The sequence below is a fragment of the Peromyscus eremicus genome, chromosome 4, assembly GCF_949786415.1.
Source record: "Peromyscus eremicus chromosome 4, PerEre_H2_v1, whole genome shotgun sequence".
NCBI classification, from domain to species: domain Eukaryota; kingdom Metazoa; phylum Chordata; class Mammalia; order Rodentia; family Cricetidae; genus Peromyscus; species Peromyscus eremicus.
In genome coordinates this window covers 44466653-44487516 of record NC_081419.1, presented here as the reverse complement: position 1 = coordinate 44487516, position 20864 = coordinate 44466653, and the positions used below count along the sequence as shown (strand labels likewise).

Below are 20864 nucleotides of genomic sequence, written 5' to 3'. Positions count from 1 at the left end.
CAGAATGCTGGGTTGAAGGTCACAATTTTATTTATTAAACTATACAATTTTTACAATCAATTTTTAGTACTTTATATTTATGTAAGTTATTTCAATTTTTCTTCCCTGTTATGTATATATATGTAGGGTTTTTTTAATTCATGACAATTCTCACAGTGTGGCATTTAGATGAATTTGACTGTAAAAGAATTTTGTGCATACTCATTTTACTTTGCAGAAATGAATGTGCCTCATGAGAATGGAAGGTGCTTTACATGGTGTCTTATAAAGGAGAGGTATCTGAAAATTGGTTGCTCTTTAAACCATGTCCTTTAGATTACCAACCCACCCACTACTTTTTCTTGCCCAAGATTATTTCCCTATATGTGTTCTCAAGTCAGCCATTCTTGACATCTACATTTTGGTAAAGATGCATACACACTGATTTTTTTTCATGGCATTTGATGGACTTACTTGGTTAGCACATATTTCCTGAGAAGCTACTACATATCAAGTCTTGATCTTGGTAATAGTTTAAATGTTAACAGAAATGATTAATCAGTAAGTGTCTCAAGTCTACGTAACTGAGCGGTTTGTGACTGGGTCTACATGTTTGAACATACATGTATGTGTTGAGGGGAGAAGAGATGTAGTGGGTAGCCATTCCAGCTCTGATCAGGAAGTTCCAACCCCCATTGAGACTTCCGCAACTGTCACGCCTACAAGGCGGGGCCAAGGGAGGCACCTGGGGACCCGAGATCTGGATCGGCAAGCGCTCTGTCCGTTCTGGGACCCTGGATGGTGGAGGTGGACCAAGCAGAGCTCCAGAGAACACCGCTGGACTGCCATACACCTTCCCCAGACCCCGCGACCTACCTACCCTTAATTTGTAAGTTACGCCATTAAATAAATCTCCTTTTAACTACGTGTGGCCTTAATAATTTTGTCAATAAGAGATGTTTGTGGCACTTCTTTCCTGTGTGAAATCTGCCCAGTTTCCTAACTTAAATGTATCATATGCCAAATACACACTATTAAGTAGGCTTGTTTCACAGACACATATATACACTAAGCCTCCTGGATTTTGTTTTATGATGAAATGTTAATTCTACTTCTATGAAATAAATGCTACATTTTGTAATTTTGAATAGGATGATACTTTCAAGATTCTTTATTTAATTAGACTGAGGATATTAAAGTTTTCAGTACAATAATTGTTTTTCTCAGCCTTTGGCGTTCTAATTTTAATGTGAAGCAGAATTTTTTAGATTAATTTTAAGACTTCGCTTTCAGAGTGATATGAAATAACAGTTCAGATACTGTGTGAAGGGGAACAAATGCTACATTCGGAAATACTGATAACTCAGGTACTGTCTCTGTCATTATGAAACCGGAAGTGAATTTTTCCAGTAACCCAGGAGCATCTTTCACATCTTTTCCGTCCACTCATCTTGCAGCTTTGGACCTATTATCTCACGTTCTCTTTCGGTCAGCCTGCCCTAGCTGCTCTTCCCAGTTGCTTCCTGGTGCGACCAGCCTTTACGTCACTGTATCTCCACCTGTGATTCTAGGATGCCATCCTTTACCACGTGCTTTGGCCCTGCTCTTATTAGTGGAAATTGTCACACTTAGCCTCCTGGTGAGGAGTAAAGCTTCTGACCATCTGTGCCTCCTGCCTCATTCAGGGTGGGTAGTGCACAGCAAAGAGGTGGGAATGTTGTGGTTATGCACTAGGATTTCTTCCAAATTCCCCCAAAGATGAGCACTAATCTCTCTCTACTTAAATGTAAACAGCAACAATAAAATAAATTGCAGAGCCAACAAAACAAAATGGATTCAGGAAATCAATGTTTTTAGTTCTGGGCCTATAGACACACAATAGAAAGTTATTATGGCAATACACACAATATACAAGTGTCTCTAAATCTTTATTTTTGGAGGAAAAAGGAAGAAAGAATTTTAAAATGTTAATGCTAAAATGTCACACGAAAGTTCCCGGATGGCTACAAAACCATCAGAAATGTGCAAAACAAAGAATGATCTGAGTTTTAAACCTAATTATAGGTGTTGGACTATAAAATGATGCTATGCTAAAACCGATGCTGCACACAATGAAATAAAACTAACACCTGCTGATAGTGTGCTAATGATTTTAAACCTTAGCTGCGGGCCACATAAAACTCATAAGCTAGTAAATAAGCAGCTGAGTGTGAGTGTCAAAACGTAGGGCGAAGGCCTTCACTATGCTTTATAAAAAAAACCTACCCCTGCGTGATCAAACACGATGCCCAAAGTCTTTAGCTGTTTTTCCACTTGCCCACCCACATACGTTTGAGAACGGTCAAATAACAAGTTCATAGAAATGTGTAAAAGCAATTTGAAGTCCTGGTTTTGGGTGTCAGCGTCCCAAGAAAGGAAGGTACAGTGAAAAAGAAAGGGGGAAACACGGTTTAAGTGTCTTAGACACACTGGCAAAACCTAACGCGTTTAAGAGTGTAGGTTCTCACCTTGCAGGACAGATGTTGGCCTTTTAAACCACTCTTCCATGAAAACAATCCCTCTCCAGGAAACCACAAATTCGTCCCAAAACCCTGACAGAGGGGATTCTCCCGAGGGCGCTGCTGTCCCTCTCCTGTGGATGTGGGTTTGCCTTGCAATAGATAGCAACCTTGGAAGGGGGAGGCGGTGGCCCTCACATCAGCTAAACTTGACCAAATACTAGACGCTCTACTTTGGAAGAGGGAGGCGCTTCCTCGGGACGCCAGGCTTCCCTACCCTAGCGCCCCGCGGCCAGAAACGGAAACCACTAGCTGCGCTCAAGTGAGTGGAGTGATGAAATCAAGGCTCCGAGGGAAGGAAGCTCACGGACCTAACTGGTGACAAGCTGCTGGGTCCCCTTGGGGGGGGGGGAGCCCCACGGTCCCAACAGCGGTCCCCGCGGCATCCCTGGGTTTGGACCACGCCAAGAGGAAGGGGAGTCGCGTGGAGGGGAGGAGGGGGGAGGAAAAGCGCGGATCAGATTTCGCCAGGTCCCCGCCCGAGGGCTCCGGGTACCAGGTGGCTGCCGCGCGGGACCGCGCCGCCCCGGACGCTGCTGCGGGGCTGGCCGGAGGCGCGCGGGCGGCCGAGGAGTTGCGGGGCGCGCGCCGCCGCCGCCGGGGCCCCGGCTCGCGGCTCACCTGGAGCGCTCAGGTAGGACCTGGGCGGGGCGCGGGGCTGGCGCGCAGGCGCGGGAGCCGGCCTCGCCCCTGCCGACGTCGCCGGCGGGAGCTCACCTGGGAGACTCGCCGAGGAAGAGGAGGCTCGCCGCGGCCTCGCCTGGCAACGCGGGCGGCCCGGCGGCGCGGCAGGAAGCGGCGGCGGAGGAGGAGTTGAAGCGAACGGCTCACGGGCGCCCGCAGCCACCCGAGTCGCCGGCGCCGCCACCTGCCCTTGGCCCCGGGCCCCGCGGGCAGCGCCCCCGACCGGCCACCGCTTCCCGCCGCCTGCCCTGCCCACCTGCCAGGTAAGCCGGCTCGCAGCCGGCGGGGGGTAGAGGGGGGCAACCCCGCGATCCGGGCCAGGGACAGGGTGCGGGACGGCCCCGAAGCTGCCCGCGGCCGGTTGGACGCGGTCTCGAGAGCGGGTTTCAGTTGCCCCCCCCTCGGGAGAAGCCGGCGGGGACGCGGGTCACGCCTGTCGCCCATGTCCCTCGGCAGCCCCCGGGGCAAGGGTCTAGCCCGAGTGATCTCCCCTCACCCCGGGCCGAAAGTCCGGCTGATCCCCGGCTGGTCCTCGGGAAGGCGGGTCTCCCGCCCAGGCGCTGCGCGAGGCTCGCCAACTTGGGCTAGCAGGTTGCCTGCCGGCTCCCGGGTACCTAGTGGGGCCAAACCCGCGACGGGGAGGGCTGTGGCTGGGCCGGGCAACTTTCCCCGCCAACCCCAGACAGTCCTAGACTGGAAACCGCGGCAACTCCGAGCCATCTCGAAGCTTTCCGACTGGTTTGGAAAGGCGTTCGGTGGTCGGGACGCCGGCATCCGCGCTCTGCGCTTTTCCGGGTGCACTCCCCGAGCCAGCGCTGCGCCCACTTTCCGGTTGAAGGTGGTAGAGTCCAGGTCTTCGTGGCAGGAGGAAATAGAGCTGCGGTTCACCAACTGCACGCCCTCCTCTTAGAGGACCTGTTGACTTAAGGACCAGTGTATCTCGGATCTGGTGTGCCTGTGGCATATGACTCAAAGTTCAAAAAAAAAAAAAAAAAAAAATTGGTTTCAGCATCCTGCCACGTCTGAACCTGGGAGTGCCAAGCCCAAATTCCTGTCTACCTAATTAGGATTTTCAGAAGCCTAAACATTAAGGTTGAAACAACTCTTACCATAGACTTAATTCCTTCCTTCTGTTTTGGGGACTGCATCAAGTTACCCCCCCCCTTTTCTGATTTTTTTTAAAGAACATGCTACTAATATGACTTGCTGTTGAAGTTACACTACACAATGAACATCTGAATTCGAATCCTTTTGTTAAAATCCAGAAAGTTACATTTGAATTTGAGAGTTTCTAGTTGTGAGAAAAATCTGTAGTCTAATCAACTAACTTTGAGTTTGTTGCTTAGGCATATAAGTTTAAGGCTGAACCCTATAATTATTTCTTTTTAACCTTTACCATTAACTGAACCTAACATACTTCTTAGTTGAAACATTCTGGGCAGTGTGTTAATACCAAGCATTTTTTAAAATACATTGTTTTAACCAACATTTTTTTCACAGAAAAATTTTAATAATAAATAGTAATTCCACTCCCTAGGAATGTTTAGTTCTGCCTTTACTAATTTTTAAAACACATATTTAGATTGTACATTTAACTTAAAACGCTTTAGGCTGTTCATATGGGTTTTTTTATGAGGTGCAATTAAAATCTAAAAAAAAAAAACCTTCATAACAGTACATAGTTGTTAATTCAACCATGGCTTTTTAAGAGCCTCACATACCTTCTTAGTCTTGTCTCCATAGTGAGAAATGGATGTGCTAAGTACTGTCTGAACGCTGAACAGGTATTGCCCCCTGCATTTTGAATATTAGTTTTCACTGGGCTATTGGGCAGGTATTATCAGACTAGCTTGGCTCTAACCTTGAAGGGGGGGGGGATGTAGCATGTTCTTGTTAGTTTCTATCTGTAAAGGACTGGGGGGAAATGTTTTCCTGCACTAAGCTAATGAAGGCTTTAAGGACATTAGAATATCTTGTATGATAACGTTCTTGAACTTCCTTTCTGACCTGGCTGTCTGGTCAAGGCTTCCCAGTTGTGTTCTAACTATTTCACGCTGCAAGTGCACGAGAGATCACTGTTCTGGTGGCTGGACTGAGGACCTCTCCTATCATTCTTTCTCACCACTCACATACTCACTTATCACAGCTTGCTGATCTTTTCTTTCATGCCGTTTGTAAGGGCTTTGTAATGATAAGATAGTCAGTTGTTCTCTGTCCAGCTCTGATTTCCTCTGATCTCCACCTTGCTCTGTAGCATCTCCAGGAGGCCATCGTGCTTTACCCTGGCTGAGAATTTCACACACACATGTATTGATGGTGCCATATGGACTGGGATTTTTAATCCCTTTTTGGTATTTCAGAGACACAGTTATTTTTTTGAGCCAGTTTGGACGACATTAGCCAGTTCTGATCTTTTATTATATTGGCTTACACCGTATTTTGTAAGGCATAGACCCAATGTCTTCCATCCCCTTGCAATAATCTAGACGTTTGGTTTCAAGCACACTTCCTTAATACCAGTGCTGCAAAAACATTTTTTTTAAACCCACAGTCCTCTAATTCGAAATATTCTGTTTCAACTCAATGCATTGGCAAGGGTATATGTACATACATGAAATGAGTTTCACAAAACAATATCTAGCCTTGGGAAACAGATGCCTTTTTTTAAAATTTGCCTTAATATACTAGATTGATTTCATGTCAGCTAATGGCTGGACCTGTAATGGTAAAATGGTGTTCTCCTTTGAATGTATATGCTGTTAAGGCTCACTGTTCTAATAATAAGCTTATTCCCCCCCACACACACACACATACACATTTCATAAAATCATATTGCACTCCTAGTTATTTGATGGAGAGTTTGAGGCTCTAGGATATTGACACTAGATAATCTCTCAAATATCAGGGGCTACAGAAAATCTCATTGTATATTATTATATTTTAAAAGGGGTCTCAGGCTGTGGTATATTTAGAGGCAGGGAAGAAAACTAGAAAGGTTTTCTGAGGGCATTTTGATGGTAACAGTTATCAAGTGAAAGTCTGAGAAGAGTAATTCTGTCCTTCTCCCACCAGCAGTGCTAATTTTATTCTAAGTTTTATGGTTGAGTTATGGTTGGGATTATGAAAAATATTTACTAGGGAATGTCCAGTCTAATTTATATATATATATATATATATATATATATATATATATATTCTGTTAATATTTTAACCTTTATTCTGAAACAGGTATCAGAGATGAATTACAAGAAATCACCCCCTCTCCTCCATAAAAGACTAGATTCAGAAATTAGACTAAAGGACTGGAGGTATGACTCAATGGAGAAGAGCATGGTCTGCTCTTCAATAAAACCGTCCGTTCCTAGCACCCATGTGGCTGCTCACAACAAACTTACACCAATTACAAGGGATTTCACACCCTCTTCTGGCCTCTGAGGGGACTGTACACATGTGGTGCACACACACACTCAGGCAAAACGTCTATACACATAAAAATAAACAAATAGCCGGGCGGTGGTGGCGCACGCCTTTAGTCCCAGCACTTGGGAGGCAGAGGCAGGCGGATCTCTGTGAGTTCGAGGCCAGCCTGGTCTCCAAAGCGAGTTCCAGGAAAGGCGCAAAACTACACAGAGAAACCCTGTCTCGGAAAACCAAAAAAAATAAAAAAAATAAAAAAACCAAATACATCGAAATAAATCAATTAATTAGATTAAGACTGGGGGTGTTGTATACACCTTTGAATGTAGCACTCGGGAGGCAGAGGTATGTTTGAGGCCAATCTAGGCTACATAGTGAGTTCCTGACCAGCCAGAGCTATATAGCTGAGACCTTATATTTAAAAAAATAAAAATAGAGTAGATCCCTAATCTTGGGAAGTCTGATTGGGAATAATTAATGCTTTCAAAGACACTTTTAACTTTAACCCACCTTCACATTCTTGGTGGAAGGAACTTTTCTTCTGAAGAAAATATTGTTGTATTTTATATTTTGGGAATGGCCAATACCAAAATCATTCAGATACATTCAGTTCTCTAGTCCATAAAGTATAGTAATACATTTGGAATAAGCAGCTCAATTATTAGTCTAAAAGCTGATCAAGAAGAAAGGAGTATTTTCTGTTACCTATCCAATTATGCATCTGGTTGATACAGGATAATTAGTACTATATAACTTGGGTAATTTTAACATAATTAGCGTAGTGTCAATGACAGCGTTGAATTTAATCAATTCCAGCAATGTCTGGAGACCGTTATTTATGGTAACACATAGGCAAGTAAGACTCAGAATTCTGGGTCGTTGGTGGCTACTAACCACTTGACAAAAGCCTTGAGTCATTCTCTGAACTGGACTTATAATTCTGTAACCTTTTCCCTATACATGTTTGGTTTTCAAACTATGTAAACTAATTTGCTCATCTGTATGATTGCCTGCTGGGTGTCTTTAACTTACCATCATAATAGCTGGAGATTACCCATGTGTAAACCAGGACCTTCATCACATCTCAAGGCAAAAAAAAAAAAAAAAAGTTTCACCCTCTGTAGTTCATCTACAGATGTTAGAAATCTTATCATGTCTTAGCCACAAAAAATTTGTGTGAATCATTTGTTAACAAAATTTGAGCGAGTGAACTGTCAGGAAACCACCTTTTATACCACTGGCAGACTGTGTCTTGCTACAGAAATAGTACTGACTTTTTTTATTAGATAATACTGCCTAGGCCCCATGAGGAACAGCATTACATTAGGTATATGACCCATGTCACTGTCCTAACATTCCAAAACATTCTGAATTTTGAAACACATCTGGCTCAAGAAATTGGGAGGAATAGACTCTGAATCTATAGTACTGTCTGAGAATCTGGGCCACAAATACAGAGGTTATTTTTAACCTTATCAGCCTCTACAATAATTATCATCTGAGTATTTGTGTCCCTCCAAAATACATATATAGAAATCTAATTCCATATGTATTGGCGTCAGTATACAAGAGCTGCCAGCTATGATGCCGTACCCATTTAGTCCTAGTACCCTTGGAGCAGAGACAGGCAGATCTCTGTGAGTTTAAGGTCAGGCTGTCTTACACAGCAAGCTACAGGTTAGCCAAGGCTGGACAGTTCAGACCATCTCAAAACAAAACCCAACTTTGGAAGGTATTGGGGATGCTGTGAATGTGTTGCTCTGATTGATGGATAAAGAAAATGCTGATTGGCCAGTAGCCAGGCAGGAAGTATAGTATAGGCAGGATAAGGAAAGAGGAAAATTCTGGGAGGTGGAAGGCTGAGTCAGGAGACGCTGCCAGCTGCCGCCATGAGAAACAAGATGTAAGGTACCGATAAGCCACAAGCCAAGTGGCAACTTACAGATCAATAGAAATGGGTTAATTTAAGATATAAGAACTAGATAGCAAGAAGCCTGCCACAACTATACAGTTTATAAGTAATATAAGTCTCTCTGTGTTTACTTGGCTGCGGGACTGGCAGGTGAGAGAGATTTGTCCTGACCGTGGGCCAGGCAGGACCAGGAAAACTCCAGCTACAGGAAGGTGATTGGGTCATGAGGGCTCTGCCTTCACTGGGGCTAGGAAAGTTGGAGTTGTGAGCTTTATGTAATTCAACTAAGTGGGTACACATAGGACAAGTATGTTGGAATGGTCTATCTCTGTGCATTGATCTGCCAGCAACTCAACCTTGAACTTCCTAGCCTCCAGAATGTGGGAAGTTAATTTTGTGTATGAATTAGCTTGAGTGGAGTACTTTGTCATGGCCGACTCCGACTAACACAGCAATCATCAGCTCACTCGGTCTGCTCAACATTTTACTGTTTCCTCACCACTAAAACTCCTCCCCTTCTTCTCCCCTTTAGCAGAGAGTTAACAGCTCTTGTCTAGGATATATACTTACTTCCTATCTGAATTCTTAATGTGTCTTCTTGCCATCTTCAAACTCATCCTCAGCAGAACCCCTCAGGCGACGGTCCAAAACAAACGAAAACCATGAACTGGAACTACTTCCTTCTCTGAGTAGAGCTCATCCAAAGCTTTCTGGAGCTCTCAGGTCTCATGTGATTGGAGCCTTTTGGAAGGTCTGCTTCTGCACCTGTCTGTGTGGACAGGCACAAACACCATTGGATGGTTTGCAAAGCACGGAACCATTTTCTGCAAGCCAAGTGTGGAGTACGAAGGAGTGAATTGAGGTGGCTGGGAGGGTAGCCTAGTGGTAGAGCACTTTCTTCTCATGCTGGAGGCCTGGGATTGGATCCCCAACACCACTTTAAAGAACAAAAAGGTGTCCCAGGGTGGGGAAAGCTGAAATGACCAAGGACATGGGAGAAGCGGTCCATTGAACCTGCCTGTTGAACATAGACTGCTGTTATGTTCATCTCATTCCTTGGAATTCTGTTATTTTGAGGATTTTTTCGTGTTTGATGAAGATTCATTTTTCAGAATTGAGAAATGTGGTTTGTGGTTGAAAGACCCCGCAGCCTTTGTTTGTAAATACTCCCCAACTGAAGACGTTAGTCCCGGTGAGAAAGTGAGTGTAGGAGGGCAGGTTTTACTTGTTTTTAGACTAAAACGTGGGGGTGCAGACAGAAAATAGAGAAAGAGTCCTTGATATTGGCTGTTTCCTTTCAAATGTCTTGCAATGGCCAAACTCTCTTAATTTTATCTCTTAAATAAGCATCTCCCAAATAAATGCATTTTTCTCTAGGCCCATTAAGACTACCATCTCTCTGCTAGACTTTTGTGATGGCTAGGCTTTCTCAACTACTTCTGATGTCTTTCTGGTTTGTTCTTCACACTGCATCCAGAATGAGAGTTTTCAAAATACTTGGCCACAGTGACCCCTTCTCAAAGCCCTTCCACGCCCTTAGGGTAAGACAAACCCTTTAATGTGGCCTAAAGCCTGAGCATGACTCAGCTGCTGCCACCCCACACCCCTCCTGCCTGAGCTCTGGCAGCCTCTTCTACTGCCAGGTTCTTCTTGCCTGCAGGTCATTGCCAAGTGCCATGCTTTCTGCCTGTAATAGGCACCTCCCTACCTTTGGGCCTGTAGGGCTAATACTCAACCTTCAAGTTCCGATCTGAGCTCCTTCGTTTTCACCTCTAACTATAGCTGGGACTTTCTCTCTCTCTCTCTCTCTCTCTCTCTCTCTCTCTCTCTCTCTCTCTCTCTCTCTCTCTCTCTCTCTCTCTCTGGAATTTGCACTCTCTCCACTCCCCTTACTTCCAACCACACACTAAACTTCAGCCTAAAGAAATAACCAGCTACTTGGTACTCAGGAATTTATCAACCTTTAAAATGAATTTCCTCCCAGAAGAGGGTGGCCAACTTTAATATTTACCCCGCAGGTTAAACCATGTTTTCAGTCACCAATAACTAATGTGTTTTTAGCATGTAATAATTCGTGTTTATCACCTTAGTAATGATTGATCCTTGTTCACTGCTGCTCATTTGTCCAACACATTTTAAGCAATTTGCATGTAACTCATTAAATTTTCACAGGAACTTGTGAAGTATATCCTGGTTTTCTCCCTTTTTTTAGAGAAAAGGAAAATAAAAAACGAGAGATTAGTTCACTCACTTCCACCTAGTAGGTTCTTGACATCTCAGATAACAGAGCCATTTAAGTCTGATTATAAATCAGTACTTCCATCCACCTTATGTGTGAATAAAGCTAAGTGGGACTACTGTAACAGCTGTAACTAGAACTCTCCAGTCACTAGTCCACTCTCTCGTTAGCTGCCTCTCCCAGTGTTCTCCTCTGGAATAATACGCTTCTGGTTCTGTTTCTCATGTCGGTGTTTGACGTTGTCTGCTGACTTCTCATTATAGCGGACAAATATTTATCTCTTTCACTCACACATACACCTCTGCTACTCCTTCCTCAGCATGGAAGTCTCATTCTTTGTTTGCATTTTCATATTTATTTGTTATGAATATGTAGATATTGTTCGCTACAAATCCAAACAAGCCTATTGAGGTTATTTGGTTTGGCGTTTGAAGCACACTTTCATGTATAAGCCCAGCTTGGCCTAGCGTTCTCTGTGTAGTCCAGGGCATTCTCAATGTTCTCTTGCCTCAGGCTGGAGTGTTCTGATTGCAACTGGGTACCGCCACACTCAGCTAGGCATTAGTCTTGATTTGTAGTTTTTCTTTTATCTGATATAGAGTCAGGTTTGGTCTATAATAGACCAGGCTGGTCTCAAACGCTTCTGATGTAAGTTACCCTTCAGCCTCCAAATAGTTGAGGCTACCAGCATGTGTCCCGTGGCTAGCTTGGAGATTGCTTTTTTAACACTTCGTTAGTTAATTTAAGAAAAACAGCCTGCCTAAGTTTTCCATATATTAGTTGGAGTCTGACTTCTTTGTATTCCAAGATCTCCCTAGTTTTACATAATCGAAACATCAGATGATTGATTGGCTCCCTCTATCTTGTCCTCTGGTTCTACTTTGATTTTTTTTTTTTTTAGCTGATGTGACCCTTCCTGTTTATTCCCTCTATTATTTTGTATAATGTATCTTCCTGAGTAATGGTTTGTGGAATTAAGAAAATTAAGAGACCGCAGTAGGAAAACCATTATTACCTTCACACATATTTTTCTTTTTCTTTTTTTTTTTTTTTTTTTTTTTGGTTTTTCGAGACAAGGTTTCTCTGTGTAGCTTTGCGCCTTTCCTGGAACTCACTTGGTAGCCCAGGCTGGCCTCGAACTCACAAAGATCCGCCTGGCTCTGCCTCCCGAGTGCTGGGATTAAAGGCGTGCGCCACCACCGCCCGGCCACACATATTTTTCATGATCTATTTTTGTCATTAGTCTTTTCATGACGGTCAATCGTTTTCAAAGGTAGCATGCAACAGGCTTTTCTCTCGTTGTTGTTGTCTGACGCAGTGTTCCTTATGAGAACAGAGAGTTCATCAGCAAGTTTCTTCCACCAAGCAGCGTCATCCTCAACTCATCGACTCTCACAGCCTCCCTGGCTGAATTCAGCAGACCCTTGGGTCTCATTTCCAAACTTCCATTTCTCTTTTATTCATCTCTTGCTCTAATTATTTTTAATAATCCTATAATTGCCTCTGCCCCCCTATCTGACCTCCTCTTTCTCCAAAAATAATGTATATCCTGTACAGCTTTCAAGGGCAATCATTTTAATTTTCAGTTTTAGTTATCATACTGCTTAAAATCCGCCAGGGCCTCACCCATTGCTTAAGGAATTAAGTTTAAATCCCATAGGATTATGGACCCATCCCTTCCCTGTTTGGAACTTGTCATTCAGCACAGGGATGCTCAGCCTCACTCTGTGACAACTGGCTGCCTGTATGTGGCCTTAAGGAAAATTAGCCTATCTGAGGTCAGCTGTTGAAGGAACGTTTTAGGCTGAGACTGGTTTATGTCCAATGTAAACTTATAACGAAGGAAGTTTTTGATTGCTTAACCACCAGGAGAGGGTGATGCAGAGGTACCAGAGATAATTGGAGCAGTCAAAGCTATTTTACGTTTCATATTAGGCACATTTGCCACCTGATCTTAAGAATGCTACGAACAATTTGAAGTTTGGATTTGATCATGTTACCGCTATGTTGATAGAACTAGAGAGGGAGTAATAGGGAGATTTACGGTGTTGAAATTCAAGTCTTTTAGTATTTTTAGAGTAAGAGTTGGCAAAATACAGCCCCTGGACCGAATTTGGTACACAGCCTGTTTTTGTAAAAAAACAAACAGTTTAGTAGGAACACAGATATGCTTCTTTATGTATGCATTGTCTTTTTTTCCCTCCAGCATTGAGTAGTTGCAATAGAGGCCTTGTGCTCTTCAAACCAAAAGAAAGGAAGGAAATGGGGAGGGAGGGAGGGACTGACTCTTTATGAAAAGTTGCCTGTCACTTCTACAGGCTGGTGGGCACTGAGCGGTCCAGCATGTGACCCAGGAAGGAGTGGAGGTTAAGCCTGTAGAGAGGTGAAAGGAGCTGGGCAAGAAGTCTTACTGTTTTGTCCTCTCTATCCCCATCCTTTAATACTCTTGGGCCTTCAAAGGAAGAATGAGTGGACTGAAGTGACCTTCTGCTTAGGAGTTTGTGTGCCCCTCCATAACTGAGCTGGCAGATGAGACTTACCAAGTGCGTCTTGAACACTCACCCTCCAGCTCCATTCCATAGGGTCAGTCAGCATTCCTTCCCCTAGGTGTTGTGAGCTCCATCTCTGAGTGGGCCCTTTGCACCTTTGAAAAAGCAGCCTGTGATTGCTCTCTTTAGGCCTTTTGAGATGAGCGTCCTGGTGTCAGTGGAGTTAATGGGATCCTGTAGCAACTGAAGCAAAGAGGCAGCCAGTATTAGCCACCAAAGACAGAGTAGATAGATCTTCCATAGTGGAAGGTAGGGGGTATAGAATCATCAGCAAGCCTTGCCTTCTGTATCACTTCTGGTAGCTGAGATGTTCTTGGCAGATCCCTAGTGGTCACTATAATGAATGAAACAGATAAGCAACGTTTAATTGTCAGAACTAAGAGCTTTAGTCTCAACTATTTTCCAAATCTACGTCAATTCACAGATCCAGAACCCTTCCCCAGCCGGACCCACAGCCATTTACTAGAGAGTATTCTTCGGAGAAAAGGAAGTACTCAGACTTCTGCATCAGTTCCTAGAAACTGAAAATATCAAATTAGCAGCTTACTGGGGTCAGGTAACAGATGGAATTGCACTCACATTAGGCTTCACTTCTTCACGTGCTCCCTCCTCTGAGTAGGGGTGAGGGCAGGCAAGCCGTTAACACATGGCTCTTTGGGTGACACTTTCCCAAACCATAGCACTTTGTCCCTTCCAGCTCATATCTATGACGTCTTGGGTGGACTTTCTTTAGTCCAAATGATAAGAACACTCAAACCTGATTGACAGATGAGTTTGCACAGTTACCTGATAACACCTGTAGAATTTAGCCCTGCCCATTGTTAGTTGTAAAAGATGCCCTCCCCCCAAAGGAAATTCTTCTTATAGGTAGAAATTGTGTTTTTCCACTGTGTTTAGAATGAGAGATAGCCAGAGGTACAGATCTTTATTGGTTGAATGGAAGTTACAGTGGTTGTATGGCCATGGCCTTGAAAGCCTTGAGCCTTGAAAACTAGTGATGCTGGAATTTGAGGATATGTGTGTAAGCCTTTCAGAAGGGGCAGACCCTGAAGAGGTGTATCTCATCTAAATATACCGAAGGATTTTGACTTCAAGAGAAAGCTTTTAATGATCAAATGGAGAAAGTAACACACCCCATGGACCATGGACCTCAGCCAGAACCCCTCCCCAGCTACCCGAGTGCTTTTTCCACGGCTGCCAATAGTGGGCCTGGTGTGTCAAAGTGGAGGCCTGGCCAGATCTGCGGCTGTGTTCCTCACCTGCAGAGAACACCATCAACCCCAGAATAGCCCAAAGGATAGCCTTCACCGCTTCCCAGTTTGCTATTTGTGTGCTTCAGTTATTAGCCTGCTGTGCAGGATTGGAGCAGAACCGCGTAAGTATTTCCCCTGTGCCAACTGGGGCAGTGTTCAGCCCTGTCAGCAAAGGGCTTCAAGGACACTGAGCATAATGGGGGCTTCCCTTCCTGGCTTCAGGGCTCTTAATGAGCATACTTGTACCATTGTGCAGCACCTTCCATGGCTTTCTCCAGTGGTAGCTGTAATACAGGGAACAGCTTTCCTAGAGTTGACCTCCCCTACTCCATCCTTTTTCCAGGACTTGACTTGGGCAGTAAGGCTGTGTGTGTCCTTCCAGCCTACGTCGCTGCTCCGCAAACGCTTTCCCAGACTTACACAAGGGTCTGAAACAATAGGTCATTTGTAGAGGTAGCTATCCACCCTCTATCCCAGGCAACCAGCCCAAAGTCATCTTGGCCTCAGCTACACATTGAAAAGTGAGCTTGACTTCAGAAGACAGCACTGTTCCTGAGCACCTACCCAGTACCGGGAACCTGTTCGTCTCTGTGAATAGCCTCTTCCAGGACTCCCAAAGGCAAGCTTCTGGCGGGTCTCAGAACTGTTACCTGCCTCTATCGACTCTATTACTATAGCCATCCAGCTCATATTCCTCCCTTCAGTGCTCTTGAGTAATTCTTTTGCTGGACTCTCAACGTTCCTCTCTACCCTCTAGTGCCCCTGTTGCCTTTACTAGGGCTGATTTTCCTAATACATAAGATTGATTATGATCCTGCCTTAAAGTCGTCAGCCCCGAAAATAAGGATAAAAGGGTGTGTTCCAGACTCCCCAGATGCGAGGCTGCTTGTGGGTTGCTTTCCACCTGGCCTCCCTGTGACATTTCCTGCTGTTTCCGCTCTGTACTTGGATCAGGCCGTGGCCTTTTTTACCCCTAAGCCTTTAAATACGCCATCCTATCTCTCATCTCTGTCTTGGCAATCTGCCTGAAAGTTTCTTATCTTTCAAGAGTCTGTTCAGCCTCGTCAGTCACTCCTGGGCACTTTCCCCGACGACCTGTGCAAGCATCCTGCCTTCCCAGTCTCCTCATAGCACATGGGCTCCTGCTTTCTCTGTTGGCTTGCCCTGTGTCACCCCGACCCCTCAGACTCTGTTCCCTGCACGTGGGGGGGAGTGGGGGGGGGAGTTATCTGGAATGCTGTGGCCAAACCTAGAACAGTATTTGACACATAGGAAATTACACAACTACATGAAGTTTTTAAAGCAAGGTGAAAACCTAGCAGGTAACTTTAGTCTCACATGAAGCTCCTAAAGCTAGAAATGCCCAGACATACTGGAATCTCACTTTTATGGGCAACAGACATCATAATGGAGGCATCTCCTGGGGCCAAAGTTAACTTTGTTTTTCTTATTTTAAATTTCATAATAACATTGGAACATGTGCTAAGTAAAGTGTCCAAGTTAGTTTTCACTGTCACAAATGACATTGTCTTTAATTATTTTGTAGACTGGGGGACAACAGGCAATTTTCCTTTCCTCCCCACTGTTAATAATGGGGAATGGCATGGACTCATATACTGAGCCCTTTTACGTTATTATTTTATTTATTTATTTATTTATTTTGGTTTCTCAGGACAGGGCTTCTTTGTGTAGTCCTGGCTATCCTGGAACTCGCTCTGTAGACCAGGCTGGCCTTGAACTCACAGAAATTCCCGTGCCTCTGACACCCCCCCCCCTCCCCTCAGCGCTGGAATTGAAAGTGTGCGCCGCTGCCGCCTCCTCCTCCTCCGCCGCCTCCTCCGCCGCCGCCTCCTCCGCCGCCGCCGCCACTGCCACCACCACCACCCAGTTTACATTACGTATTTTAAAGGCTCATGAAGAAAAACAACTTCTGCCTGATTCAGGCTGTCATCCACTCACACGGGTTCACATTAGGACCTAACGAACACAGTGTTCTCTTCTCATGCTCGATTGCAAGCAGCCCTCCATCAAAGCCAACTTCTGCCCTTAAATGCTGGAGGCCCAGAGACACCCCCAGTAAAGCTAATGCAGTTTTCATTGTGCTCTTAGATTGTGCGTTTGTGCAAGTTATTGAAATGGCTTCTGAAGAGAATGACTTAAATTGATTGTAAATTGTAAATTACTTGCTCGTCTTACTGTAGAGATTCTGTCATGACTCACAGTCATGTCATGTGAGCAGATCTGGGAGAGAATGCCAGCTGACTTACTGGTAAAGCTTCTTGATCAGCTTGCTTAACTGGAGCGGTGCTTCTCTGGTTAATGGCTAAGCACATGGAAAGACGGTCACTGTTGAGGATGTTTGGCAGGGCATGCCAGCATACCTTTACTTCCCTGTGAATCTGCCCTGTTTTTAACCCACTGAATGAAGTCCTTTGACCCCTGGGTTATGATGTTCTGAGAATTCTTTTTTTAAATCTGAAAATATATCTGCCATGCAGTATTTTGTGTATATCATATAGTAGTTATTGACAGAGTTAACAAAATGTGTGGTTTCGTTTGTTTTGTTTTTTTTTCCTGGCAAGAAAGTTTTATTCTTTCATAAGCACAGTAGATCATAGTCAATTACCGTAACTATTTTCTTCTTAAAGTGTAATTTTCTTGAGGGTAAAATGTCTGTATATTCTTTAGTCCATAAGAGTACGTTGCAGCTCACGTTCAGTTAGTTGTTGGTTGAAGTGATGAACTGTACCCTGACGGTCGGAAAGAATCACTACTAATATCATCTATCATCTCTGTTTGTAGGTATTACTATTTAAAGAAATCTTTTTACCAGCACATCTATGATAAAAAGTACAAGTAACAAAGGACACCGCAACTGCTCTCTGTCAAGTAACAAGCATTTAATGCCAGAATGGCTCACGTAAAGCGACTGGTAAAATTGCACATTAAAAGATATTACCATAAAAAGTTCTGGAAGCTTGGCGCAGTCATCTTTTTCTTTTTAGTAGTTTTGATTTTAATGCAAAGGGAAGTCAGTGTTCAGTATTCCAAGGAGGAATCCAAGATGGAGAGGAACTTGAAAAACAAGAACAAAATGTTTGACTTTATGCTCGAAGCTGTAAACAACATTAAAGACGCAATGCCAAAGATGCAAATCGGAGCGCCTGTCAAGCAGAGCGTCGCCATCCCCGAGAGACCCTGTTTGCAGGGGTACTACACGGCGGCAGAGCTGAAGCCCGTTCTGGACCGCCCGCCTCAGGATCCCAATGCACCTGGTGCTTCTGGCAGGCCTTTCAAGATCACCCACCTCAGCCCAGAGGAGCAGAAGGAGAAAGAGCGCGGGGAAACAAAGCACTGTTTCAACGCCTTTGTGAGTGACAGGATTTCTTTACACCGTGACCTTGGACCTGACACCCGCCCACCTGAGTATGTTGAAGAATATTCACTTACCGTTTGTCAGAAGGGTTTTCAAGGAAGAGGCGTTAACTCAGGCTCCTTCTTTAGGCACCCTGAAGCAAAATATTACCAGCCACTGCCGTTCATTCAATGTTTCCTTTCATCCTGTTTATAGTTATTGAGGCAGAGTATCCATAGCTCTTACTAGCTTGGTGATGGAAACACAAAATGTACCTTCTGAATTAGAAAACTGAATTCTAGATCTGATGGAAACTCAGGGGGAAAAAAACCTCTTTTTTTTTTTTTTTTTTTTTTTTTTACCTCAAATGCTATAATTTCCTCATCTATTTAGGAACATTTGGACAGTTTTTATAGAAAATGTAGGAGGTGAAGGGATTGTTTTCATTGCTCTGATTTGCTATGGAATAGAAATGTTTTTTAAACTGTGCCAAGATTTTGGAGCTATTAGGTAGTTTATTGGTTTGTAAAATGTGTCACACACTTTGTGAGTACTGCCAAGATGTGATGCTATCTCAGAATGCTCAGAATGCCCTGTGTTTTGTACAATTTCTTTGAAGAGTAGATATTGTTACAACTAACCTCCGTTCACTCAGAAGCTCTGCTGATGGGTTCTCATGTCTGTAGAATTAGAGGCAGATATTCCTTATTAAGTAGTGTCATGTACATACTTATCTCAACTGTACAGAATCCTTCTCTGTGCCTTTAATTAGCCATTTTGTTACCTGTATGTGAATTGCAAAAGGTGAGATGAATTCCTGCACTCTTGACCCATCCATAAATATTTGAGAGCACAAGACAGGCAAACAGTAAGCAACTACTATATATTTTGTTTCCTGGTTCTAACAAATTACATTTGCTATTGACTATATATATGTATATATAATCTATATCTATATCTATATCTATCTATATCTATCTATCTATCTATATCTATATCTATCTATATCTATATCTATCTATATATCTATATATCTATATATAGATATATAGATATACTTCTGTAGATGGACATATTCTTTTTCTCAGATTTTGCTAGATTTGGGATTGTGAACTGCTGCTCTGGCATCCCTGTTGAATGTTGAAGTTGCACAGGTAGATTGATGTACCTCTATTCTAATCAGTATGGCTCAAGGTTAAGTTGCCCATCACTTCAAAGTAAATGTGGGAAGAAATGGTTGCTTTATAAAATATCCTAGTGTTTCAGAGGGTCCTCTCTCTTATCAGTCATTCATATGCAGTATTACATTCTACTAATTCTGGGAGAATTCGTGACTGAAAAGCAGTCCACCTAAAAACTTATTAAACATAATTTTTATTCATTGGGATGTCAGTTACTATCAGTTTAAGATGACCATTTTAATTCTAACATTAGCAAACTTCAATAATGTTCAGTAATTTAATTTTTGAAGAAGAGAAAAATCAGCTGAGCACATTAACAGCCAATATTCATTTGGAGTTGGAGATCTGCATCTCAATTACTCTCTTGATAACAATTTGTGGGGGTGCTAAAGGCCAGTTGTTTCTTACTTTGAATATAACCAGTATCAACAGGACCCCATTTTCTGAAGACCTTACTAGGGTTTTTTTTTCCTGAGGCTCATCAGTCATGTGGGTCTAGTGTCTCCTAAAACTAGGTGATGACCTGATTTATAGTTTAAGCAATTTCTAAATGCTGAATTTCACAAATTGCCTTACAGTAAATATAGAGCCTATGTGGCAGGTTATTTGATTGCACTATTTTAAATGATATGAAATGGTTTTTTAGCATAAATTTACTATGTACGTTATTTCAAATTGATTGCAGTTTATAAAGTCTTATTGGGAAATTTTATCTCTTGCATCAATATTATAACCAACACTTTGCTGTGACCCTATTGCTATCATTTTTTTTTACTAATTCTCATTAATGTTAGGCAAATAAATCCTACCTTACTTAAACAGGAGGAATGAATGCCTTGCACAATTTAATTGATACCATTTTACTAGTGATACGTATGTGTGTTTGTGTGTGTGCAGTTTTGTCCATTGCATCTTTAATATTATATAATTCTTAATTGATATTGTATTAATTGACTACATAGCAAATAAAGGTAGGTGAAAATTCTTAATCCCAAAATTCTCTTCTCTCCATATAGCAGGAGAAAATGCCATACCATGGGGTTTTTCCGGAAGTCTTACTTAGAGTTTGTGTTGGTTTATAAACCATTATGTATTAAAATGTGAACTTGTATTTAGTAATTTATTTCTATGTCATTATGGTAAAGTGTATCTATGTGTTTACACTTTATTTTTAGTCAGTTTATTCAAAATTCAATTTTCAAAAGGTACCTTGCTGTAATTCTGTGTGACATTCTACCTCCAGAGGTACATTTTCATTGCTCCCCATTTCGCTGTCAGCTTTACCACCATGTCCTGTTCACAGCTACCTCTGATCTAATTCCTTTTCTCTTCCATAAACGTTTCCCCCTACTGACCTGCTTTTGGGAAAGAATCCCAAACCCATTTCTACCAAGGTATGGTTGTAAAGCCTTTTCATGAGAGAACTTGCTGAATTGTTTGTAGGCTCAGCTGCCACACTGGAGATGGCCTACTGGCCACTCCAAGCAACCGGAGTGCATTGGGTCTTGTTTCTACAAGTGAATGATTTACTTCCTTACCTTTGAGTTTGAACAGCAATCTTTGATTGTTCGTGTACTGTTTTTTATAGGGTGGGTGGGGGGATGATATGGTCTGCTGCCCAAAATGATACAGTCATGTATGGCATTTAAATGACCTTATAGACACTGCTGCCTTGCCAGCTTATCTTGTGCACAGACCACACACAGTTAATTTCATACCCTGGTTGTAAACGCTCAC

General features: G+C 43.1%; 1 protein-coding gene across 2 annotated transcripts in view; it reads left to right on the top strand.

The window, feature by feature from the left end:
* Positions 1 to 3373: 3373 nt before the first annotated feature.
* The window catches only part of Galnt3 (polypeptide N-acetylgalactosaminyltransferase 3), a 35370-nt gene continuing 17879 nt past the window's right edge, over positions 3374 to 20864 (top strand). The window contains exons 1-2 of one of the 2 annotated variants that reach the window (XM_059260584.1): positions 3374 to 3484; positions 17394 to 18017. In XM_059260584.1, coding sequence (XP_059116567.1) covers positions 17503 to 18017 — 515 coding nt within the window. In that variant the 5' untranslated portion in view covers positions 3374 to 3484; positions 17394 to 17502. Of the gene's footprint in view, positions 3485 to 3666; positions 3832 to 17393; positions 18018 to 20864 lie in introns of those variants that run through there. The other variant, XM_059260585.1, reaches the window with a different exon arrangement.